Raw genomic sequence first — 27,236 nt, forward strand, 5'->3', positions numbered from 1 at the left:
GGAAGCGGCTCGGGAGTGCCGTCGTAAGAAGAAGGAGTACATCAAGTGTTTGGAGAACAGGGTGGCGGTGCTGGAGAATCAGAACAAGGCCCTCATTGACGAGCTGAAGGCACTCAAGGAACTATATTGCCAGCAGAAGACGGAATGTGGGAGCGAGTGAAGCAGAGGGTGCCTGCCAGCGAGTCTAGTTGGCGGCCCACTGCGGTGGGCCCCTGTAGGTTGGCACCTGCCAATCTCGCTTTGAGCTGTGATGTTAGTGTGTCACTCTGTGACGTGGCCAGGGAGGAAGGGGTCGAAGCAAACGAGAGTACCTTCTTGATATGACTCCTATTCTTTGTGTGTTTAAGTGAAGTTGTTTCTCAAAGAAAATACTAACATTTTGTTGTTATGTAAGATAATATTGTATTTATACAATGAAACCTACAGAAAACCTTAACTATAAAAAAAGTGTCTAAAGGGCTTGTGATGAGAGATTTCATCGTACGCCATTGCTGAGCAAATGAATTCTCAATATGGTGCATGTTGCTGAATGAAGAGACTGTCGTGGTATAACCCTAAAGGCGATATTTTTTGTGCGTTGTCATTCTTGAATGTCATCATTGGTACATACTCAGGGTCAGAATGAACTTTGTGCCATAGATAATTCTTAAATCCATGTTCCTTTTCCTGCTGAAAAAGATTTGCTTGAACTTTATGGGCATTTTTATTGATAACAGAAATTGCGATTTGTAGGTAATGTGATTATATCTATCAGTGAGTGAGTGTAAAAGAATGCTCTTTACCAATCCCTTGTTATCGATTTCAGAAATGAGAGCAACTCTCTTCGGCCTTTAGAAAGGATAATGGTATTGGATGGTGTTCAGACAGCCATGTCTTAATAGTTTGGGCATTTGCTATGGCCATACTGTGACCATCGGTGAATAACTATCAAGTCACCTTATTTATTAAGAGATTTGTTTTTACACTTGTTGATTTAATAGTTGTCATTTGTGACTCTAGATATTGCTTTACATTAATTAACTGTCAGCACATAGATAAGTGAACGTTAACTGGTCACCACCTGGTACCATTAAAAAAAAAAAGAGAGATTAATCTGAATTGTAACTTTATTACAGTACGTTACTTGGAAGTTTAGAGATGAGAAAAACAAATGATTTGATTGTGGAAAGATTTAAGCATTTTGACAGAGACATATTTTTACATATCACAAGAAGTTTGTGGATGCTCGTGTGTACACATAGTAGTTTTCCAAGTTTAAAGTACTGTAAATCATGATGTGCCTAAAGTTTCTCTTCACTCTTGATCACATTGTTGCAGTCGGTGATTGCTGCTCTGGCTCACAAGTGACTCTTGTTGCCTTTTTTTGACAACAGGCATTTTTACACATAGCACATTTGTACATAATATCTAGAGGTTATAATATGAATTTGAAACAAATATGGAAACCATATGTTGCAATGTTAATGTCATAAATTATGTGTGAGTGTGCATGGGATATTGCCTGAAAGAATGAAACTTATTGAGTAATGACTTTATTTTTCCTTTACCCCATAACCAGATCTCATCCTTCACAGAGCAAATGCAGGAAAACGTGCTTCCATTGGATCCTGCATATCATTCATGAAGTAAATAGTTCCTGCGAGGCCTATGCAAGGGAAAAGAGAATACAGTTTAGTAGAATTCACTCGATTTCAATGAAAGTAGATAAAATGAATCATCTATCGAAATGGTGAAATAGATCTAACTACAACCACATTTCTTTGCTGTGGTGTGCTGTCGCATGAAGCAGTACTTAAAAAATTATTTTACTTTTGTAGCTGAAAATGTAGAATACTTGCAATATTGCTTCGAAAATACGTGATATAACCTGCCAGTTTGATCTTAAGGCAGTTTTACACGGTACACAGAATTGCACAGGTTAGAGCTGCATTAATTTCTAAAATGGCGTGGAAATGCACGAATTAAATTAGAACGGGCAATTTTGCCGTCTCGCATGTGTTCTAGCAATTTGCCGCTTAACACGACGCAATTTTGATCTTCGCACGTACGTCAGATTGCGCAATTCCGTGTACCGTGTAAAACGGCCTTCGGGGTTACTCCCTCAACACACTCACCATTGGTGGGTGAAAAGGACTTGCACAAAATAAATTGTTACAGATGCTTCAGTTGGGTTCTCTAAATACAAGAGAAAATGTTGTGCACACACGAAAGTTCAATTCCGATTCTGCCCACATACTCAAAGTCTCATGGGTGTACTTTCACCATGGTAGTACTATTAAATTATCATTAGTATGTTGTGGCAAATAGTAGGGAAATTTCTTCGTACATCATTTAGCATATGTTAAACCAGCCCTTTCCAGTGAGATAATTAGGTGAGGAAAAGAGAACTGTAAAACTTAAATCCTGAACTCCATATCTCTAAATGAATATGGTAGAATTCTTCAAATGGAGGAAATTACATTGGACTATATAACTCCAAAATTCCACACTTGTTAATAGCATCAAAATTTCAATTTTTTGTTGAAATAGCAATGAAACATTCATATAACTAAAATTATCGTATTATTGTTGGTAATAGTTTATGCTGACATAATGTGTAAAGGCAATGTTAGGAGTTCTCAGGTGGGTCAGTGGATACCTCATCTTCACAGCGTTAAATTTTCACGAAACAAATATTTTAACAATACATAGTAAACAAAAACATGAAATATTGGTGATTAAACATCGTTTCACTCACAAAAAAGTGCACAATCACCATTTAAATAAATTTTGAACTTAAAAAAACAAATTTCTTGAATGCAGCAGCTTTGTCAAATTTTTCACTATGAAAAGTTATGCGGCAGACATTGTCTTTCCAAATAGTGCTTATTGGAAACAATTTTTGCTACTGCCCAACATTGTAGCACTTCGGTGTCAGCATCACCTTAACCAGTTTTTTTTCCTTGAGAAGAAAAACACTACTTTCGATCTAAAATAAATCTGACCTTAGGTCAATAAGAATGCATTCACCTATTCTGGACATTTATCTAAAAAAAATATCAAGGTAATTTACAAATTACGGCCACCTCCCCTTTTTGCCTCCAATTACTATTCCATAATTAGCAAATCCATTGTCATTTTAATGAACTCACCCATACCTTGGTTATAGAAGCTGACAGGTGGGTATAGAAGCAATTGCTTGCTTTTTTCTCTTGGCAATTGTGCTGTCTCACATATCCTAATGGATCCTGCATACCAACAGTTACAAGTACGGAGTTTTAAGAGTAGCATTCAAAGTATATTTCATTATTTGTGAGTGACATGTGGTCATAAGATTTTCTTCTCTTTTGATTTTGAAGAGGGCAATTGGCAATTTGGTCCTGGCTAAGTGTGCTAGTGGAAAAGAATACTAATTGCCAATAAGGAATGGCTGGCACAAAAATTGTTGAAAAACCAGAGATTTTCTAGATTTCCAATCACCTGGATCTAATCAGGTACTCCTCTTCCCTTTCAATTCTAAGAGGCATCTGTAAATGGCGAAGCTATCCCAGAAGCTGAAAATTGATATGCATGCACTGATGATGATGTGCACTGCAGCTTGAAACCAAATCCAACGGGTCACTTATAAACATTTCAGAGGAATGGAGCCCAAAAAAGGGCACTATCTCAATACTAATAATATAAAAATCTTCAGTTGGGTTCATCAAAGTATATTAGATGATACATCAATACATCTGAGAAGTTACATTTCTAGTATTTTAGGAATGTCATATCTTTTTCTAACCTGTTGTTCTCTGATGAATGAAAGTAATTCTTAATTTCTTGAAAGTGGTTCCTATAGACATACCTTTTGACGCAAGGTATGATAGCCACTTCACAAAGATGACAATTATCTTCCTTAAGTCCACTAATTTCCAAGAAAACTGATACACAGTCTTGCTGAATGCATATTTCAATGAATATATGCATGTGGTTGGGTGGAGCTTATTTTATCCATTCAGCTTCAGTATTTTTTCCCCCAAAATAATTTCTTTACCATAAGTTATCATAGTCAACGATCAAATCAGTGCAAACTGCGGATGTTCATACCATACCCGAGGGAAAATCTAAATCTTTATTTGACACTCTTACAACCATAAATACACTAAAGGCATGCTGTAAAAACAGTTCCTCCTCCCTTTGCCATTATTCCCAGTGCCCAAGCCATCTCTTGGGCAATCATCTGTCTTTCCTCCAATAAATACTTCTCTTGAAATCCAAGTGCATTCATATCAACTCATATTGTTTTCACATAAGTTTCCTCCAAACGATCCTTATTTACAGCCTAGATTGCTCATTATCATCACTGACCAGAATGCATGGAGTTAAAAAAAAAAAATGCAATAATGTGCTCCCTACAAATCCTCCCATCCTTTTTCCTCACTCGCCAACCTCCTATTGAGTTAGGAGACCCATCAATGCTGGGTTCTCCCTGCCATGCCTAACTATGCCTTTTTCACTTCCCACCGAATTCTATTCAACAACACCATGCATTGCTATGTTGGCTATGCTTTTCCTCTTCATGACCCCTCGCAGCGGTGTAGCCAACAATTTCATGGGGGGGTTCCAAAATTAGGGGTAAATTTTTGACAAACAGAGTACTGAGTAAAAGGGTTTTTAACTAATTGAAACACTTTTCATAATAAAAAAAAGTTCATTTGTCAAAGAAATCTTTTGTAAATTCATGATTTTTCAATATTTTGTTTTCTTTTATGAATCAGAGTAATTATGTTTTTATATTTTGAGGAGTGGGGGGGGGGCGGACCCCCCGGACCTCCCCCCTGGCTATGCCACTGACCCCTCGTATACTTTTCTATCTGAATGTAGCACACCTTTACAGTTGCAAGCAGATCATTATAATCTTAGGATAAGAGTCTGTCACTAGAGACGAGTCCATATACAGCTGTACATATTTCCTGGGGTTTCATACACTAACATTTTGACAAATATGGTTTGTTTGCTTAAGCAAAGTTTAATTATAATGGTAAATGCTGTCTTTAGCTTGCCTGACACCTGCCTAGTAGTACCGCACAATGACCAGCAAACATGCCCATAATTGCTGTAGTCCTCCCAAAATAGCATAAAAGCGAAACTTGGTTGATTCTTCAATAAATGGGAACACTAGAGAGTTAATTTCACCCAATTTATTTCAGTGGTCTTGATTACATATGCAAATGTCATTAAGTGAGAACTACTCAGTATGACTCTGAAAGTTTATGTAATAAATAGCTTTAGCATAGTTCAGTGTTTTAGTTATGTATTTAGTCAGCATAGTAAGATTAACATTTTACAATTAAAATTAATCGTTAAAGATGTAGTTATCTGATTAAAGAGAGACATACGGGTGTAAGCCGCATGATGTATTTGAAATTGCCCTGAGGTTTCGTGACCAAATGAAATAAAGAAATATAGTTAACTACTTAATGTAATAAGTAGAAGTGTGTGGTTATCCTGCAGAATGCAACACCGCATTACACTTTTGCGTTAATTCATGGCCGCTCAGTTTATCCATGTTGTCGCTGTACCGGCGTATTGAGCAGTTTATTGTTGAGGTTATAAGAACTGTGACAGTGAAGCATGCTAATAAGTTGTCAATTAAAGTAACAATTTAAGCAAGCAACATCACGGAATGTATGTTGATCTGACTTACAAGTTACAACAAAAAATCTGGAGAAAGAACCAGTGGTTGCCTGATGTAATGAGACATATTGGTCAATCATGCATTCTTAACAACGTGTTATTTAACTTTTTTACCTGGCAAATAAAATTATGGAGACAATCTCAAGTTTTTTTACAGAGCTTTCCTGCTAATTAGCATCTTTCATGAAATTATTTGCATTCACTTCTTGTGGTTGTTCATTTAAATTTGACATTAATTGAGATAATTAGAGTTCATCTTGGGAACCAAGTATCGAGAACCGATGGGGGAGAACCAGACAGGTACCGGGAACCAAAAACATTTAAGAACTGATTGAACCTTAATTTATAGAATTCCTTTACCCTAGTCAGCAATGCACAATTTGGAAAAGAAAATGAATCTTATCTTAATGGTCAAAAAATCTGTGCAACTTTTCATGTGTGAGGTCCTGAAGCAAATAGGCATAAAGACTAATATCAAGTTGTCATTTCTTGTATACAGGGACCCAGGGGGGAACATTATTACAGCCATGGGAAGATTATTTAACTCAAGGTGTATATTGACAACTAATGTGAAGGGCTTAAGCACAATTATTGCTAATGTCCTCATATAATTATTAACAGAAACTCAAGAATTTCTTGCCTATTTTGCTTTGAAGGATTCTGTAAGATCAGTTCGGGAAGAAGGAAAAGAATTTTCAGGTCTTCCATTAATTCTTGCAGTTATAAATGATTTTCCCCATTTTGCAGAAAATTGTGTGAAAACCCTGTGGATACCTGTGGCAAATGTAGATGCAGAAAGAGGTTTTTCCATGTATGGAAATATAAATAAAAGAACCACTGAACTTCCAAAAAATGTAGAATTAAAGTCAAGTTTGATCAATGGATCTCAATTCCAGTAAAAGAAGGATTCAGCCAATTTTTAATTCCATAGTGTGAATAATTTCAGGTGGCATATTCCAAAAAAAAATATAGATAGAAGCAACCTATTAGTAGACAAATACATATTTGCATGTGTTGATTTTATATTTTTTATGTAAGACCTTGAAGACTTTTATTATCAATGAGTTAAGTGAAAACTATAAGTTATTTATATCATGCAGGCCAATGATCCGGTGAAATTTAGACCAATCAAAAATATTCCCCATCTGTACAACTCCCACATTTCTCTATTCTCGCGTTAAGAGGTTGAAATACATAAATAGCAAAGACTGTTTATGGTATGTGTATGTAACAAATGCTTAACTTATTCCTTTAGAATTTGCTTTGACCCTTCTTTATCAAGGTTTTTACTATTAAAAATATATTTAATATGCTAATAACAATTTTTATTGGTGAAATTACTGATCTTGGGATAAAAATAAATATTTGTGATGAGTGAAATTTTATGACGAAACTATTTTATATGACGAAATTGCAATTTCACGACGAAATTTTAAACCGAAATTGACAGATTTTTATGACGAAATTCAAAGTTTTTATTCACCGATAATCTTTGCTTCTACTCATAAGATCCTACTGTTAAAATAATAATAAAAATATACAAATTTTTGCCAAAATGTCAGTCACCGACCATTTTCTCTAAATTACAGCTAACGCAATGTGTTAAATAGGTTGCTGTAATACCACCAAAGAGGCAGGAAGCTGGTGCCAAAGCTAAAGGAAACTAGGAAGAGAAAAGGAGGGGGTATTCAACGCTATTTGCCCTTCGAAAATAATCAGTTCACGGATGATGAATAGCAAAAAATAACAGAATAACAGTCCAATAATTCCAATTATGTATAAACTAATTACTCTTTACTCAACCCATCATCAGTGGCAGTGGTGCAGCGAGGGGGGGGGGGTTTGGGGGATAAAACCCCCCCAAAGCTCAGAGAAACTTTAAAGTTTAATCCATTTTACTTCATTTGATTAATATACGTATACAAAAATTGTAAGTATTAATAAAATATACCTCAGAAAGCCATAAAACTCATCATTTTGAACCATTTATCTTAAAAAATATCTGAGGGAGGGCCCCATTCCTCGCTCTTATCCTGGTGGGTATACCACATACCCCAGGTCTAGTTGCACCTAAAACACCCCCTAGTCTTAATTCGTAGCTGCACCCCTGATGAGTGGAACTATTTCTTGAGTTTATAAAACTTGATTCTCAATTATGCAAATCTCATAACTCATTCCTAAAACTCTAAATATGCTTTATATTCCAGATTTTATTCACATTATTTTATCCATAAGATAAACCAAATGTACACATAAGGGCTAATCTATACGCATAGGGGATGGGGCGGTGAGCTCTGTACCACAATGAGAGTTGGAGCAGACTTCCCCTCTTCAGAGTTCACGAGGCACCATTGGCATACATACCTTCAAAGAGAGAAAAGGGTCGATCTGGAACCCGATCTTGGCGCTCATCATATGTCATACACCACTCTGCAAACTTACAAGCTCTGTAGAGATATTTAGCTTCCTGCAGGAAAAAAAAGAGACCAGAGCATGAAGGGGAGCTTCAATTGAAGAAAAAAATAATATATTTGACAGCTTATTAGATACACCCTCACTTTCGTATGGCACACACAAGAAAAAAGTCCATGCAAAGGCAAGGTACTTTGTTCCTTTTAGATCTTATACGATCGTATAAATCGAAGCAAGATATCGAATGAGTTTGACCACATTAATATACATACGATCAAGCTCATTCAGTATCTCGCTCCCAACTCCTTAGATATGACAAATCGAGAAAAACAATAGTGGTATACAGTGAAACCTCGATATAACGACACCCCACGGTGCACTAATAAACACTCGCTATAGCGAATTGTCGCTTTACCGGAGGTGGAGCAAATAATAGCCAATATACCTGTTGTGAACAGATATACAGGAACAGGAGTGGTGCGGCGACAGATAAACATCTATCCGATAAACGTAAGCATAAATCCAGAAGAAAGGCGATGTTTTTTTGCATCACTAAATTTCCTTACTCAAATAACGACCAACTATTCAAACAATTTATAAGCGCCGCACTGAATAAAAATCATACAAAGCATTGTTTTGTCATCATTATATTTATCGAACGACAGTTTACCACATAAATTTGAGACTGAGCACTCCATTAACTTCATTTCTAACAGATCGCTAGCAATTACAGAGGTTAAGGAGTCTTCATGAAAGTCTTCCGGCGGTGAAACCCTCGCTATGGCGAGAGCCAACACCGAAAGGGTCTCGTAAAAACGAATTTTTTAACACGCTTATTATAGGGTCAATCGACGGTGCATCGGCTATCTCTCGTAATAGCGGGGGTGTCGCTATAGTCCGTACTCGCTTTAACGAGGTTCCACTGTATTAAATAAATGATTAATAACATCACATAATAGCAATGAGCTCAATAAAAACAATGACATCCACAGAATTTTTCAATTGAATAATAAATACATTTCAGTAAAAATATAATCGAGTCAGTATTGAACATTAACGCATGGATATTCAATCTTCACATTTAAGCATGCATGAAGCAGGTGATTTTTTTTACCTATTCTTTTGGAAAAAAATGTTAATCTTACATGCATTGAAATATGGCAATTTCAATCTTGCAAACCTAAAAAGTTCAATAAAGCCAATGGACTAGATGTGGTGAGTAACAGTTGTCACTTGGGACATCCTGTACCTTTTATAATTGGGAAAAGCTGTTTCCCCACTCTGAAAATAAAATTTGAGTTCACACACTCATGTTAAAATATTTTAATTATAACTAGCATGACTGCATACCCCAAAAGAATTTTTACTTTGAAAGTACTTTATGACCAAAATTTCATTTTTTTTGTCACCGCTGCTGACCCAGATTGACTTCTAACATCGTGCAGTCAACATGCCACCATCAACACAGCTGCAAAAAGTCGCCCCTGAATGGACATACAAAGGAATTCACTGCAACATTTGACATGGTGATAGAGCAGACAAAAAATATGCAATTGCATTTGGTAATGAAGTACAAACTTTCCGAGTAAAAAGTTTTCGGGAAAAGTTATAAGTCAAAATATTTTATTACCTGGATATACACTTGAATTCTATTCCTTTGAGAGAAGGAAAATGCAACTTTTCCCAATTATGCCAATACAAAGGGTTAAGAAGGATGAAACCCAGCATTTCCAAGATGTTAGTGAAAGGCACCAAAGGGACAGTGGCTGAACGTCCTATTTGGTAATGCCACCCTTGAACAGTAGGGTGGATCAGACAAATCGATTTTTTTTCAAATCCATCTGGCCCAATGACAAAAAGTTATGGGGCCGATCAAAAATAAGGCCTGAAAATTTTGAGACCTCTAGGTGAACCCCTGAACCTCGATCAAATGCAATTTAGGGGGGGGGGGGAGGGACAAAATTCGAAAAATATAATATTTTATGGTCATTCCCTATAGATTTTGCTGAGTTACTGCCCATTAAGGGCAAGAATTTTGTGGATTTTGACGAATCTACCACCGTTTAGCCACAAAATGCCTAATTTGAGTCCGTGAAGAAAATATTCCAACACCCACACAGGGTCGTGGATACAAGAGTGGCAGGCCCATCCCGTCCCCTCGCTTCTCCCCCTCCATCACCTCGAATACAGCAAAATTCATCCGGCATGTGCTGCTAGGAGAGCGTTCATCTTTGATAGCATAAACCGGAAGATGGTAGAAGGTAAAAAAGGATGCGTAGTGAGACGACTTGTCTCTTATTTGGCACCTTGTCGGTGTTAAACAAATCGATGTTACCAACTTTTAGAGAAGTGATGAAATATCTTTAGATCCGAGAACACAGGAAAGGCGCCTACGGGTTATGAAGAAGCCTCTAAAAATGGCTGTAAAGGTGTGGGAACTATGATGACACGCTTCTCTTCCATTATGTGTGTGACTAAATGGATTTAGTGGTACCATAGGAAGTACTAATACTTACGGAAAATGCAAATAGGCCAAAAGTAGGGTTTTATTTAAGTACAAAACTCGAACACTTTTAATGGAACATTTGAAATTATGAGATATTTTCGCATGTAAATGTAAGAGGGAACATAAGGTTCCCCCTAATGGAGAAGTATTTTGAGAGACAACTGGATGAAACGAAAGATGATGGCTGCTGGATTGAATCATAAAGAAACTCGACAACTGAGGAAAAAAAGGGAATTGTCAGAGAGCGTTGAGTCAACATCGTCAATTCTTATGTGGGAAAATAGTTTTAAAATTTCTTCATCAATTATCTGAAGAAAATTAAACTGACGAGAATTCAGCCGATTAGTATCTCTACGTTCCTCATGAAATAAACATGAAGGACTTAACTATAACTGGAACTTCTGCGGGGAAAATGCATCTGCCAACTGTTATAGAGGTATATGCAAGAACCAAGCAACAGTAATGATCGTTCCCGCAACTTTAACCAACACAAAAATCATAACTTTGTAAGATACATCCAAGGTAGTGCACCAGAATTACTTACATAGACAGAAAAAGATGCTAATTACTGTGAATACGAAAAGAGAGGTATCAAAAGGCTCCATTCTGATGGAATGAAAGACTACTTTTGTCTGATGAAAAAAAGCAAGAGGACATATCAATCCAAGTTTAGAGGGGAATGCGTGGTGTTAGTTGAAGAAACAGGGTCCCACTTTTGGGGGTTTTGCCTCACCCATCGGAGGATTAGCAAAAGTAATAAAATCTGCGATTCTCAATTCCTTTCCAAGTGAAAATCAAAGAAGAGACAAGTCGTCTAACTACGCACCCTTTTTTACCTTCTACCATCTTCCGATTTATATTATCAAAGATGAACGCCCTCCTGGCAGCACATGCCGGATGAATTTTGCTGTATTCGAGGTGATGGAGGGGGAGAAGCGAGGGGATGGGATGGGCCTGCCACTCTTGTATCCACGACCCTGTGTGGGTGTTGGAATATTTTCTTCGCGGACTCAAATTAGGCATTTTGTGGCTAAACGGTGGTAGATTCGTCAAAATCCACAAAATTCTTGCCCTAAATGGGCAGTAACTCAGCAAAATCTATAGGGAATGACCATAAAATATTATATTTTTCGAATTTTGTCCCTCCCCCCCCTAAATTGCATTTGATCGAGGTTCAGGGGTTCACCTAGAGGTCTCAAAATTTTCAGGCCTTATTTTTGATCGGCCCCATAACTTTTTGTCATTGGGCCAGATGGATTTGAAAAAAATCGATTTTTCCGATCCGCCCAATCGAACAGGCCTCCACAAAAATATTAAAACTACCAATGTGATTTGATCCCAGGACCAAAGGGACAACAACAACTGATTGGGGGTGGTAACAAGAAGAGGATTGTGTGGCCAAATATGACGAGCAATAATGCCCTTTTTTTCAGCTGTGAAGTATACACATTTGAGGGATGTCTGGATTGCCTTCATTCCATAGCACTTACACATCTATCAAGATCCATTGAGCCAACCCAATGTTTGAGCTGATTATGCTCCTTTCAGACGAGAGTACCACGGCCTATTCAACCACAGTGCTTAGAGATAGATTGTTTCACTTAAGATGTTTTTACAGGATTCGTTGAGGGATGGAAATCATACCCAAGACTGCTGCTGGGATTCTGAGTCGCTAGCTCCCTTGCAATCATTTATCGTTTGGAGTAGACAGAGGAAGGTGTAGGCATTCCCGGCCACACCATGGCATATGCCGTATCCCTTTCTTAGCAAGCCTCTCTGCCAAACAACCTCTCCACACTTCTTGGCAGCATCCAAGTAGCGCTCATCGTGGAACACCTGAAAAGTGCAGCCAATATGAATGACATGTTCCATAAATTTAATGCAATCACTAACTCAACAATAATATTATTCATCTTCTACCCTGAAACCTTTATTCACCTCCATACCTATTCTTACCATAGCATTTATTCACCCTGTCATATTATTCATTCGCCCATTCCCAAACCATTTGTTTTCACCCATTTTCATTAATGTCACCTTACACATCAACTTTACTTACATTGATATATGGTTTCCACATACTTACAATGATATTTCACCATAAAAATGACAGAAAATGCAGAATCCGGTGAGGCCAGGATGTAGTAATGCTAAGTAACTTCATCATCATATTATCGACTAAAAAAAAATCAGTTAACCTGCTTTTTTTGAAGTTGTTTTCGTCTCTTGTAACAACATTGTGGTGGCTGTTGTACATACTACGTACAGCCAGCCATAACTTATTCTTCGCCTTGCATTATATGCTGTCCGTTTTCTTGTTTTCTATGGTATATTTATACATTCCACCAAATCACATAAGATTTACTTCTTCACTGTTGAAAAAGAAGCATTTCGGGTTCAAAGACTACAAGAATGCGGGCTTCCCCTGACGTCAGTTTTGTTTCTTTATGCCAAATGACGGGTCCGCAATGACACATAAAATTTGATGAAGGATCAAAATTTTCATTAAAATAATAGTAAAAAATGGCATATATGCAGGCCCCTGGCTGAATGCATCAATACACCTACGACACAATATCCTGAGAAGATGTCACTTCGATAACAACTCTGACAAGTGAGACTTGTAGCATAACTCGTGAATTGTAACCTGATGCCCTGTTTTCGAAAGAAATGCTGCAATAACTGCCGAGAAAGCTCAGCTGTAAGGACATTAAGATTCGCCAGAAATCACCATCGTATTATTCCGACTATTTCCTTGCTTAAAATGTTTAAATAACGTTAGAAATACGTTGTATTTGGTATCATTCTTTTTTGAATTACGTGCACATTACTGATATCTCCATCTAATAACAGTATAATACCAATTGCCGAAATACATTTTTAGACACCTTTTGGGCTAATTGGTGATTCATGCAGCAGTTGACCTTGAGAAACTGGGAACTTTAAAGGAGAAAGGCTGAAAAAATTCAGAGGGCGAGAATCAGAGAGACGCGAAACACGTTTCTATTGTTCTCGTGTAACTTGATATTTTCTTTCGAAACTAAGGCCTTTGTAATATGATCCATGCGTGAGCTGGGACCTTTTGCTTGATTTCAGAGAAGAGGAAAGTGTCAGAGGGGGGGAGGCGAGCGCTGAAAGGAGGGGGATAGCCGATCTTGGGAAATGCGCTAATGTTACTATTCCACGGCACTCAGCTTCTCTCTATGGTAGTTCAATCTCCAGGGGAAGATTCAAACTATGTGTCTGTCGTCATCAGCCACAAATAACACATTGTAAACACTTCGTCTCATTTTCGTCAAACGATGGATGCGGGAAAATTATAGGATGGGACCACGATCTTCAAATGATCAATGTGGGAAAACGATACTTCGGGGGACGATAGACGCGAACTTAGATAGATAACTTCCATTGTCATTATGGAACTTTATTTGAGACCAGGAACAGCGAAAGATGAATGTGGGAAAATGATCAATGCGGGAACGATAGATCAGGGTTCCACTGCATATACCTTTTTATTTATACATACATTCATCAAGTGAAATAGAAGAAAAAACGTACGTTCAATATGCTTTGCGCAGTTCTAGTATTCAAGGTATTCGAAATTCGAGGTATTTGAATATTCGAGCAATGATTTAATATTCAAATTCGATATTAGAGTTCGAGAAATCTGCTATTCGACCCATCTCTAATAACAATCCATACCTCCAAATTTACCCACTAATAATAGACTCAACCAGCATATGCTCGTTTCCAATAACTATTTCTATGAAGAGCTGAGCAAATCATCATCGTCATCACTGGTCAACAATCCTAGGATTGGTTTGACGCAGCTCTCCACTCAGTTCTCCTATCAGCTAATCTTTTCACACCTACGTATTTCTTCTCTTTCACATCTCTCTTTACTTGTCCCATATATTTTGTTCGAGGTCTTCTTTTTCCATTCTTGCCTTCCACTTGTCCTTCGACGATTGTCTTCATCATGTCAAGCTGAGCAAATATCAATCAAAATTTGACATTCATTTTCTCTTCTGTTATTTTCAGCAATAAAAAATTCAACTGATGAAGTGTCATTGGTTAAGCTATAACCCCATTCAGATGACACATGCATGGTGAGTGAAGTCAAAAGGGGAACCTGAAACCAGGCCACCCACCAAGCATGTGATGACTCAGATTGAACGTTTGGCCATTTCAAACAACCATCAGCTTTCAAAATTGATGAAAAAGTCCTTACAATCATGCTTCCAAGACCCACAATAGAGTATTGAAGATACTATCTGTAATAATTACAGGGGATTGATTCAGCAAATTTTGTCTGATGCTCGTAGGAGATAAGGGACTGGTCTTCCCACCTTGACAATACACCTCCTCAAGCAGCACCTCCTGCATTAGTATGTACATATTCATGAAAAATAAAAGACTGCCTTACCCAATATCCTTTCCTGATCCATCTCATTTCTTTTTATATCCACAAAAAAGAACTAAAATGATAATGCTATAATGACATAGATGCTGCAAAGGATAAAATGAGGTGAGAAACTGTTGGTCATTAGAGTACAGATTTCATGAATTACATGGCAAAGCGGACCAATGGATTGAATGTGAGGGAGAGTACCGGCTACTTTTTTGTGACAAAATTAGTTACTTTTTTGTGCACAATATAGGTCTTAAAGCAAAGGATCTGAGCTTACTTTGTATGCCAGGCAGTACAAATACACAGCCCCTGGTGCACCGTGACACCAATGAACCAGCTTGTCCTTCTCTCGGCCAAGAGACGATGGTAGGTTTCCACTGGGAAAGGAAGTGTCCAGCAGGAAGTCAATGGTTGGACGAATCAATTCCATCAGCTCAGAATCAGTTAACTGGTCTCTTGCCTGAAATTACAAAAACAGAATGTGTATTTGTTTGCACCTCAAAAGGGAAGAGATTCCACAGATTGCATTTATTACAATCAATTGAATTTGATTGGTTACCTATGCAATCAGAATCTGTTGTTCAAAAAATTTCACTACGCTGATGATATAAGCACTCTTAATGAGTTTTTGGAGTCGCCGTGAACCCGCAGTCGCAACGTGTCGTCGTGAAATTCATGCCACTTTCAAATGTGACATCTCTCTGGATATCATGGCGGCCGGCGAAAACTCGTCGCGTCTGAAAGCTGCCTTTGATGTCATCTTTAGACAAGAAAGGCATTTATCAAAAACTCTCTTGCACGTATTGTTTTCATATGAGTTTATTTACCTTCATTATGAATATATCAGATCAGTTACCAGTTTCTTTCGTTATTAATGCTTCATCCTCACCGGGAATATTTTTAATGCACTGAATTAAAGCTGCTTAAAATTTTATACCAAAGGTGAAAACATTACTAGTTGATTTCTCACTGATGAATAATTTACGATTATCAATTTATATTGCACAGTACCGTTATTCTACCACATATTGTTGAAAATTAGCTAAGAAAGCCATCAAAATCTAGAGATAATCAGAACAATGTAGCTTAAATATACTCCTTGAAAAAACAATTTCGTGGGAGAAGCATGACCAGAAGAAAGAAATGATGAAAATCGCATCTGAGTCGGTGAAAATCGCCCTGGAATTAATAGTCCAGGAAATGAAGCTCATAAAAGTGAAAAACCTTGCAATTTTTTCAAACTGAATGGATTTGCACAAAAATTTGGGATTAGACTAATTATACCCCCTACTTCAAAATCTATATTATGCCGAAGGGCGCTTTTTATTTTTTAGGGGTGAAAACTACCCCTAAAAGCTAAAACTTAAAAAATTATATTTTAAAGGTAAATACATATAAAATTTAGTTTAAATTATTGGTATAATTATTTTTTTATGTTTGGATAATAATTTTAAGGTGTTTCAACCCATAATAATCAACCCTTATTGGGGATTAATGTAAAAAAGAATTTTCAAACTGAATCGATTTGCATAAAAATTTGTAATTATACTAATCATACCTCCTTTAAAACATTTTTTCAAACCAAATCGATTTTCATAAATATTTGGGATTAGACTAATCATACCCCCTTCTTCAAAATCTATATTATGCCGAAGGGCGCCTTTTATTTTTTAGGGGTGAAAACTACCCCTAAAAGCTAAAACTTAAAAAATTATATTTTAAAGCTAAATACATGTAAAATTTACTTTAAATTATTTGTATAGTTATTTTTTGTTTGGAAAATAATTTTAAGGCGTTTCAACCCATAATAATCAACCCTTATTGGGGGTTAATGTAAAAAAAATTATTTACCCTATAAATATAAATTTATCACATTTTATCTTCTTATCACTTTCTTACTCCTTTTATTATGTATTCACTTTTTTCTCTCATGATTTTAATCACAGCACTGAAAATATATAACAATAGGATAAACAGAACAAACTTCGTCATGGTAACATAAAACACTATCAAACGGAGACTGTATGGCTTCCAGTCTTCCCACAACATGCATGCTCACAGGTCAATGTGAGCGAGAGCACACATACTCACATATGTGTATGTATGTATACATCATATGGGTATGTGTGTTTATTTTGTAGCAAATTTGAGTGTATCGTTATCTTCGAACGTTAAGTACATAAAGTATATGCTGATTATGAGGAATGTTATGCTATGTATTGTGGATTTCGAATTTTTCGAAAATAATTGATGGGTATTTCAAACATAGCTCCTTTATTTTTTATGATAGAAAGTTCATTTAAATTGTATTTTGTAGGGTTTTTACTGACTACGAGGTCATGTGAATTAAATATTTTTCGAGTCATTAATTTTTAAAGGGGAGGGATTTAAGGGTCTAAATAAGGTGCAGCTCCCTTGGAAATGGAGGTTTTAATTATCAATATCTCACCAAATATTTATTGTATAGAAAATTAAAACACACCAAAATATTTGGAAATAAAGAAGCTACAATTTATTACCCTAGCATTTTTTTCATATCTCCAGTTTTTTTGGAGTTATTTTGAAAAAAAGAGTATTTTTAACGAAATTGTAGAAAATGACTCTTCACTTTTTCCTCCATTTTTTTCAAAAGTTAGAATTGTAAATTAAAAAAACTTCTAGGATCAATTAACAATAGTTAAATAAAGAGAAATTCTGAAGGGCATTGATCAATTTTGTCTAGTGTGGTAATAAGGAGTTGTTTTCAGTGATTTTTTCGTAGAAAAAAGTGGGGACTGATCTTATTTTTAATCATAAATCGCTCAAATTTCATGATAAAAATTTTTTTTTCCCATTTTAAGAAAGTTTTTTAAAAACACTTTTAAACAGATTGCATAAGTTTTCCTCGAAAAATACATTTTCCCGCTATTTGGTATTGAATCTTGCAAATTTAGCATATGACAAACAATAGATAACCATCAAGAAGTTGTAGCTCGGTCCGAATTCGTCATAAAGGAAATATAAAATAATATTTTTATTTAATTTTCTACAAGCTACAGTTTTCTAATTAACAATTTCCTAATAAAATTAATACTTTTCAAGTTATTTGCCTATAATCGATTAAAAGCGTTGATTTTTTCGTCAAAAAACTGTTACTTTCAATCGCAAATAACTCGAAAAATATTAATTTTACGCAAAAAATGGAAAGAACATTTTATTCTTAGAATTTATTTTTCTATCGTTTCCTGTGTTCAAAATATAATTAAAATTTTCCACCCCCGAGATGGGGTGGAAACCACCCCCTGGGTAAAAGCGCCCGTCGGCATGATATAGATTTTGATTCTTGGTATATTCCCTACTTATTGTGAAAATTTCAAGAAAATCGATTCAGTTTGAAAAAATTGCAAGCCAAAATGCTTCATTTCCTGGACTATAAGAGAAAATCGCGATTAACACAAAATTCTCGTATTCGCAGGAATACCCCGGAATTTGCGTTATTCCATTGCGACTTTTGCATGTCCCTATCTATAATGAATTACCCAGTGTATTTTGTCAGCACTCAGAAGGAGGGAATGAATATTCTGATCATTTCAGCAGGAGTATGTACCCCTCTCTGCTGACTGCAGCCTTGTATTTAAGTGAACAATTATTTTTAATCTTTGAATACTTACCTATGGTCTATATACCCAGACTTAAGGTACATATTTACCCCACAGTATTTATCTGAAATTTGTACCACATACTAAATTGTAACCCACTGTGTAACACACACTAAATTGTAGCCCACCACTTAAATATGTGTTCTTAACTTTTGAGCGCTGGTAATTTTACAGGAAATCCTCAGATTATGACCAAGTTGCATTCTAAGACGTTGCTCGTAAGTTGAAAAGCCTCAGCAAGGCATTGAAAAGTGACCTTATCCAGCAGAATGGTGCACTGCATTACAATTTTGCCTTTGCTCACGGTGGTCACAAACTGATGTAGCTGCATGTGCCTGCGACTGGAGTAAAAAAAAAATTGCTGCCCACAGGATGAAGAACGGGCACAATACTGAACAGTTCCTGACTTCACAATGATTGAAATGATACTTGAAATGAATTATGATTTTAAAAAAATTCAATATGTGTTTATGCAGCACTACGCGGTTTTTTCCAAATGGTTGTGTTTGTCTGCAGCGTATCTTGCAAGAAATGCAGACATGAAAACGATATGTCTTTGAATCTTCCGTTTTAATTTACTCACGTACTCAAAGTATAGAACCATATATATGCTCATAAATAATTGTTTCTTACCTTTATCTTATGACAAATTTCATACTCTCAAGCACAGCGGGCCAAAACCCTAAGCGTGGATAGTTAATTTCTGAATTTTAAGACATTTGGTAATCTATTATGTTATTTCCAGTATGGGGACACGGTTGGGAATAAATATTAATAGCTTTTAGTTTATAAAACGTGGGCTTTTTCCACAAAATAGCTCAGGATGTTCTGTGCGCCCATGGAAAATAGCTCAGCAGACTGTTTTCGCAGCCAATTGCTCGTTTAGAACACACATTTTCTGGAGCAGACTTGTTTTAGAGGATGGTTTGTGAAGATGAATGCACACGACATGTTGATTAGTTTTATCGGGAAAGTATTTGATAAATAGTAATAAGCCCTCAAAAAAGTAATAAAAATGTGATTCTCTCATTCTATTTCTGCAACAAGGAAAGTGTACATTAAAAATTGCCCGATGCATCCTTCCTTCTCTTTTACAATGAAATATATTTCAAAAACATTATCTGCACAACATCTCTGCAATTGTATAATTCATTGAACCTAAAATCTTTTGTCTTGGCAATGGATTATTTCTCCCACACTCGATGAAGGAGCTCCCCACCCCATGGTCTAAGAAATTTTTCCATCTTTCTCTCCCTATATTTACCCTCTGTCTCCCTCTCTCTTCGTCCTTCTCTAATCAGTTTCTACTGCCCGAGGATAGCGGAATTTTTTTTATTCTTATCTGAAGCCCTTATATATAAAATAATTTAAAACTATTTCTCACAGACTCACCAATAGAAGAGTATAAAGTATTCCAGCGATGCCATGAGCTGCTCCAAAGTAATATGAGCCATGCCAGCGATACATTAAGGGTACTTTGCGATGTTCAGATTTTGCCAGAGATTTCCCTGAAGCCAAAATTGCAGATAAAACCTGATGGGAATGGTAAAACAGAAAGAATACACTTCACAGGCATAAAAGAATATACAACTCGATAAGAATAAATTCAAAATCATCAAGAATATTTTTTTACCCATTAATGAAAAATTATCTATCCAAATAGAAACCACTTCCATGCAATGAAAATTATTTTACCTGTACAAAAAGAATGGTTTAGACATTGACATTGTACTGTAATTCCATCTCTTAAATTTCCATAGCACAGCACCAGAATGAGCTTGTTCACTACTTTTTTTTATTGATAGTGAGTTTAACCCTTATCCGGGCACCTCAAATTTCTAACGTAACCGGGCAAGCAGGGCCCAATGGACCCTCCTTGTTAATTTTTTCTTTTTGCTCATGTGGGCCAACCTGCTAGAATAAATATCATTGTTTTTTGTCAAATAGTGCAAATTTATACAAAATAAATGATTTCAAAATATTTTTTAATGTTCATAAATGAATATATATATATAATAATTTTCATGTTAATTAGTAACAAAAATTTGAAATCTAAATAAATTATTATTCATCCTTCATAAAATTGATCTCTGGTGGAAATAATTTAAATTTAGAATCAACTAACATAAGGGATAATTGAATATCATTTACTTATCAAACGAGACACTGTACAACATCAAAACTTATTGTTTGGGGGAAAACACAAAATTTTATCAACGAGTCCAGGATAGGCCACCCCTCAAAGCTTTTTTCACTTTTCATTTACACGTTTACGTCACTATGTTCATTGCACACCGATTGCTCACAGTTGTTACACATTTGTTTTTCTTCATAATGTTTTTATCATGGGCATATATATTATCTCATTTTTTGTTATACTATAATTTGATGAATGTCTTGGCTCAGAAATTCCTTCATCAAAAAATCCTTAGCCTGTGTTCCAAGGAAAACCCAAGTTGGATCGTCTTTCAATGTGGACATCAACCAGAATATCGGATGCACTTACAATAAATAGTCTTCTTGAATAATGTCTACCAACATTTCAATTTAGATCAGTATTCACCCACACCACATACGCTGCTACTCTACTCACGTCCAAGTCACTCATGAAAAACGCAAAAGGCCAACTATTTGTGTCTTTTACTCATGTGCGTCTTTACCAACTGGTCAAGGAAATCGACTTCACCTTTGGTGCAGTTGTAGTGACAGATAATTTCAGGTTTAGCATTGACGTCTTCCATAATTTTATTATGATGCATGAATCATAGAAGAACTACCGGTCAACTCTTTATCTTGGGCAATGACACAAACATACCATTTTTGGTGAAACCAAACAATGAAGAAACGACTTTACCACTTTTATTGGCTTGAAATTTTCCTGGAATAAATCGTTAATACTTTCCTATAGTTCCAACATAACTCTATGCAAACTTTATATCAGAGAAATTTTTGTCACTCGTTTCATTTCTGTTCGTATTTTGGTATGGTTCAGTGAGGTGCTGTACAACTCTTCGATCCAAACCAGGCAATGCTCTTTATGTCAATGTCATCTTCATTGGAACTCTCCTCTTCGATTGGCTGGTAATCCAGATCATCGTCACTAGTTTCTTCAATGTTCAGCAGTTTTTGTGTGCCATCTTGAGACAAAAGCTTTTGTCTAGCCATGATCTAATAATTATAAAAAAATATGCTATTTCATAGAATTTCTCTAAAACTACGGATTACTTCCTTAGTACTCATCTATTAGAACTTACCTGGGTATGTGATGTCTTAGTGAAGGAAACTTGTAAATATTTGCCATCACTCCGATGGCTGTGTTACTTTTACCCAAAGAGAATTGCATATTGAGGCGGTAGTTCCGTATAAAAGCCCATATTTTCGGAATCAGTTATGTGCAACATCTTATATGCCTTCATCTACGTTGCTCAGTAGCACTTTGCTAGCACTCTACTCTTTTGTCATACATGCCGTAGTTTATATGGGAAAGAAAGATGGAGGATGTAGAGGTGAAAGGTGGTGGAAAGATAGGCAAGGAGTGCAGGAGAAGGAGAAAACAGGGAAGGATGGACTGTCAATGCGTTAGGGATTTTTAGGAGAATGATAATGAACAGGAACGTTCAAATTCGAAGCGACATCATCTGCATGCTTTCCGTATGGCAGGATATATGCTTTCCTTTATCACTAATGTCGTTGGATGGACGCTGCAAATAAATTCCGAGGATCAGTGTTTTTTTGGAAACAACTGGATCGTTTCAGTGATCATTCTCTAGGGTTTCCCGGTGACTCAACCCAACTGAAGGAAAATTTCTCTTAGCATATGCCCTTGGCGACCGCCACGGTACAATAGCAATAAGCGAAAGAATGAAAAAACTGTCCCCATCCTTCATTTATGGATACAGATAATGGTGTTTGTTGCGCATAGTTCATTCCTCTCCCATCTCACTCTACTTCACCAGGATTTTCCAACCATAATGCACCGGTGACTCTCCAGTGACCACCCTACTCTATATTCCCTTTTCACCTTCCCCGGTATCTGCCCCCATCTTACCACCCATGCTACCTAGAATAACATTCTGCGTACATAATCTAGTTATTTAATTTACACTAATTACATTTTCCAGCCGTGATAGCTAAAATAAACTTCGTGATTGAAGCTAACACAAACTGGATATATATGATCGTAAACATCCAAGTGCAGCGTGTTGCATAACTGGTGAACACTCACCTCCTGCCATACGCCACTGAGTTAGGGGGTTATTTAGATGTGTATGTGAAGATTCCCAAATAATACTTGAAAAATTACAACATAATACCTTTTATATTAACCATCTAATGATGTGCAACTGATCGCGTATGTGAAGGGTCCATTGGACCCAGCTTGCCCGGTTACGTTAGGAAAAGTTTAAATTTACCATAAGCAAAAAAGAAATATTTATTTTTATTTAGAAATATTTTTTTCTTATTCCATTTGTCCGTATGAACAAAGTCACAGAGGTTCACAGCACTGGGATATTTTGTTCTCATGTTATAACCTGAAATAAAGGCTGTAGGGCCCGTTGGACCCTCCTTGCCCGGATAAGGGTTAAATAAAAAAAGACCAATCTTTTTCTGTCTCTTGATCTGTCATTAACTTCTCAAGCTATTTGCTATGGAAAATTGATGACCTTACCCCTTTCAAAAATAAATAGATGACATCAAAAGCAGTTTACCATTTTTTTGCTACTCCTTGACAATGCATATCAGCTGCAACGACTCATGAGAAGTAGGCACACACTTTCTATTTTTTATTTTAAACTTAATAACCAATGGATAAATGAGTAATATATCACTTTTTTATGATGACTTATCTTTCCTTCCATCCATGGGATTATAAAAATTAATGACAATTTGGGGACTCAGTGAAATACCTGGAGTGACAGGGCATTACCATTCCAAGCTCCACAGAATAAAGTCTATAACCATTCTTACAGATGATAACTGATTGAAACATGGTTGAGCTCTGTCCTCTACAATCCTCAGTTTCAATTAATAAATCTACATATTAATGAAATCGAAGATGAAGCACCAGGTGTTTCAACATCCACTGTGAAAATATTAGCATGCTGTGATTTGTTGATGACACAGCACTCATAGTAGAGACGAAGACGGATCTGAAGAAATTTCCATTAATTGCAAAAAGAAAAAGTCTAGGCATGGGCTATAAGTCAATATAGTATGTATAAATGAAAAAATTTAAATCTAAATGAACAGCAGAAGAGAATAGGCAAAGACCAATATTACACGAGGAAACTAAACCCTTCAGGAGGTGGAGGAATTCTGCTGACTGGGTTGCCAAGTAACTAGTGATGGACGAAGCAAAAGGGGAATATAGAATAGAATACACCAAACAGAGAGGGCATTCCCAAAAGAGAGGATCTTAACATTCTTAAGAAAGGAGGTTAACAGCTGGGAATATGAGTGTTGAAGTAAAGAAGCAATTCTTCACTCTCCTTCCTCACTATCAGGGTCACCACACACATATACTCAATGAGTTACAAAATAAATACATTACTGGTCAGGCAGGGGCTTCCATGTTAAAGTTTTGTCTTGAGTAGACAAAATTAGCAACATTTGCAGCAGAGAGCAATCACAGTTAATTTTCTCCATATGGATTGGAAATGGGAACCCTTCTTGGTGGTTAGAGGATGATCATGAATGACTGATTGGAAAAGTGACCCAGATGGCAAGGTAGGAGGTTGAATAGGTAAAGGAGCTACCAGATGATTTCTAGAGGATATTATGGCTTATGAAAAACGTGGTGCACTTTACAAAAATAGAAAATGAACTTGTTTTGCAAAATGCATACAATTTTGAAAAATAATGGAAAACTCTCGATAACTTTTTGGATATAATTATAACTAAAGAAAGCTCTACCTATTAAAAGCTTAGCTTTATAACAGAATGAAGGCATAAGCTCGAGCTTGGCCTTTGTTCCCCAGCTTCCTGTTTCCACTGTGAAAGACCAGACATAGCAGTCAGACACTCCACCTACTCATGATAACCAGTGCAATTCAAATTATTAAATGCAATACATCTAATGGTAGGGACAAAATGGCCCTTCATTTGTATTCTGAAATGTTCTACAAAGCAATATGCATCAAACTAATTTCTGCGGATGATAGCTACAGGATACTTGGTAACCCAACTCATTGAAGACTTCACACCCGTTTGTGTGCCAAAACTAGTGTGTACCCCATCATAAAAATAACTATTCTGGACAAAATCCCTTCTTCAATAAGCTTCAAACTACTTTTCAATCACAGGGAAGAATTGACCCTCCCTCCCAGCTCAGAGGGTTTGTTGTTCTCTGCTTTAGGGACATGGCTTGGTAGCATGGCCAATTTGGCTTCAACTTCTGACTCTCAGATGGTAAGATTTTTGTGCCTGGGACTGTACATTGATTAACTGTACAGATAACATTTTTAGTAATCTCAATATAAATAAACGCTCTGCATTATTCACAAGCCTTTTATAATGGAAAAAGCATGAACAAAAATCACGAGACAAATAAATGCAATAATCATTACCTGACGAATAATGTTGTCTTCAATCGCATTAGGCCTTAAGTAATGATTCAAAAATAAAAGAGAATACAAATAACCGACTCTCCCATAAAGCGCTTCATCAGGAAGATCCGATTCCAAATCAGTGATTATTGGGGCAAAGGACTTTATCCTGTGACAAGAAGAAGAATTCCAAAATAAGTTTCTTTTTAATCTCGTTACATGCATTTCAAAATTTTAACAAACTTCAGTGGTTGAAACATTCACATTAATGTTAGAAAGTCACCTTTTCACCAGCTCCACAGAGCGATCAGGTTTACCCAGGGTATGATAAACAACTGCTGCTAATGCCAAGGGGCCTGGGTCACCACAGATGAAAGTTACATCTCGATTCCTCAGCCTTGGAAGTGCAGCTTCCAGAATGTTCATAGAATGCTAGATGAACATCAAAATGAAAGATTTATTATTAGATGGATATCATTGAAATTACTGGATGCTCACATGTACCCCAATTTTTTTATAACAATTTCATGCATTGATCTACTAACTAACATAGCAAATTTCCCCAGAGAAAGAAACAATAAGCACATATACATAGGCGGATCCAGGGAGGGGGCACGATCCCCCCCCAGACCCTCAAAAATATGCAAGATTTTTAATACAGTCCCATTTTCATTGCGTTCGTTTTGTATTACTGTGTATCCTTGTGCCCCCCCTGAACAAAATCCTGGATACGGCCTTGCTTGTGCTCCTCCCAGAAAAAAATCCTGGATCCGCCCCTGCACATATACAAAGACTTTAGATAAAAATGACTTGATCTCCACGATGATCCCTTTCCCTCTAAAATTAATACACATGACCGATTGTGAAGACAAGGGACTTTTTCCAATGCTCAATTAAATGTAGTACAAGAAATAGTACATAATTTTGAAATCCAACAGCATTTCATACAAGAAGTGCACTGAAAAGTTAAAAATAAATACTTTTTTTAGATATTGTTTGAAAAAATAGCTTCTCTGTACTAAGGCAACACTATGATCAAATTGTATTAAAGGCCCTGATCCCATATGGGCTCAAGGACTCTCCCCTCGAGCGAAATTATGTAAAGGGCAATGTCATTTGAAGATAAAGTGAAAGATCTTAATATTAATGAAATATGATTTGGAGTGAAATTGTTACAGCATGACATACTTTTCCAGTTATTAATTATACCTGCCACTATGTAAATACCAATTGAGGCTGGATAGATTTTGTAAACATATGCATAACAAGAACTTTAAACATTGGCACATTGATAAGTGGTAACCAGGTGACTTTCAAGGTCAAATATTGCAGGGCTTATAACACACAAAAAGTATATTTACTCTTTGTTTGGAATGCCTCATAGAAGAAAGTGATTCCAGGCACATGGATCCATAACTTTAGTACCTGTTGGGAAGGACAATAATAGGAACTAGAAATAGAAATTGAAAGCAACTCACCTGTTGAAAGTCCTCGCCTGGTCTCTTTCTGCTCAACATCCAGAAGAGTAAGGCATATCCAGGTGTCCCAGTGTACATGGAAACATCTGATCGGCTTGTTGTGGCCATTCCAGCTTCCAGTCTGGCCAGCAATTGATCAACAGATGTCCTCAGCCTCTCTTTGAAATCTGATTTAAGCTTAAATGAAAAAATGCTATTAACACAACCTGGACAGGCCTCTGGGATGCATTTTATCTCTTTACCTGCTGAATCAATGTCATATATCATCATCCTCCACACTACCCTTCAATTAGAAAGTTACAATTAAGCCAGTTGATAAAACAAGTTTTGTGTTTGGCACTTAGGAAAATTTGTGATTTGTTTTCATTCATTTATAACTCTTTAAATCCCCTCTCAGTTTCTCACAGTATCACTAGAAAGAATTATTTTTCATAATATCAAGATGTTAAAATTGCTAATACCAATGACTCTGCTAGCCAAAATTTGAAATGGACACAGCTGTATTATTTCATAGATACTAAAACTGACACCATCATAAAAAGTACTCAATGAGGTTTGATGTTGTCGAAAACGAACAGCTTCAAATGA

The 27,236-nt window shown here is 36.4% G+C and overlaps 2 protein-coding genes across 9 annotated transcripts in view; one reads left to right on the plus strand and one right to left on the minus strand.

The window, feature by feature from the left end:
- Nucleotides 1–1,530, plus strand: part of LOC124158835 (cyclic AMP-responsive element-binding protein 1) — a 34,566-nt gene extending 33,036 nt beyond the window's left edge. For 6 of the 7 annotated variants that reach the window (XM_046534188.1, XM_046534191.1, XM_046534187.1 and 3 more), the window contains one exon: nt 1–1,530. In XM_046534188.1, the coding sequence (XP_046390144.1) occupies nt 1–160 (160 nt within the window). In that variant the 3' untranslated portion in view covers nt 161–1,530. The other variant, XM_046534193.1, reaches the window with a different exon arrangement.
- Nucleotides 1,089–27,236, minus strand: part of LOC124158833 (lanC-like protein 2) — a 27,030-nt gene continuing 882 nt past the window's right edge. The window contains exons 2-9 of one of the 2 annotated variants that reach the window (XM_046534186.1): nt 26,649–26,825; nt 25,454–25,602; nt 25,192–25,339; nt 20,018–20,158; nt 15,265–15,447; nt 12,221–12,412; nt 8,023–8,125; nt 1,089–1,645 (exon numbers count right to left, since the gene is read on the minus strand). In XM_046534186.1, the coding sequence (XP_046390142.1) occupies nt 1,569–1,645; nt 8,023–8,125; nt 12,221–12,412; nt 15,265–15,447; nt 20,018–20,158; nt 25,192–25,339; nt 25,454–25,602; nt 26,649–26,825 (1,170 nt within the window). In that variant the 3' untranslated portion in view covers nt 1,089–1,568. Of the gene's footprint in view, nt 1,646–8,022; nt 8,126–12,066; nt 12,413–15,264; nt 15,448–20,017; nt 20,159–25,191; nt 25,340–25,453; nt 25,603–26,648; nt 26,826–27,236 lie in introns of those variants that run through there. The other variant, XR_006864875.1, reaches the window with a different exon arrangement.

The sequence above is a fragment of the Ischnura elegans genome, chromosome 5 (genome assembly GCF_921293095.1).
Source record: "Ischnura elegans chromosome 5, ioIscEleg1.1, whole genome shotgun sequence".
Lineage (NCBI taxonomy): Eukaryota > Metazoa > Arthropoda > Insecta > Odonata > Coenagrionidae > Ischnura > Ischnura elegans.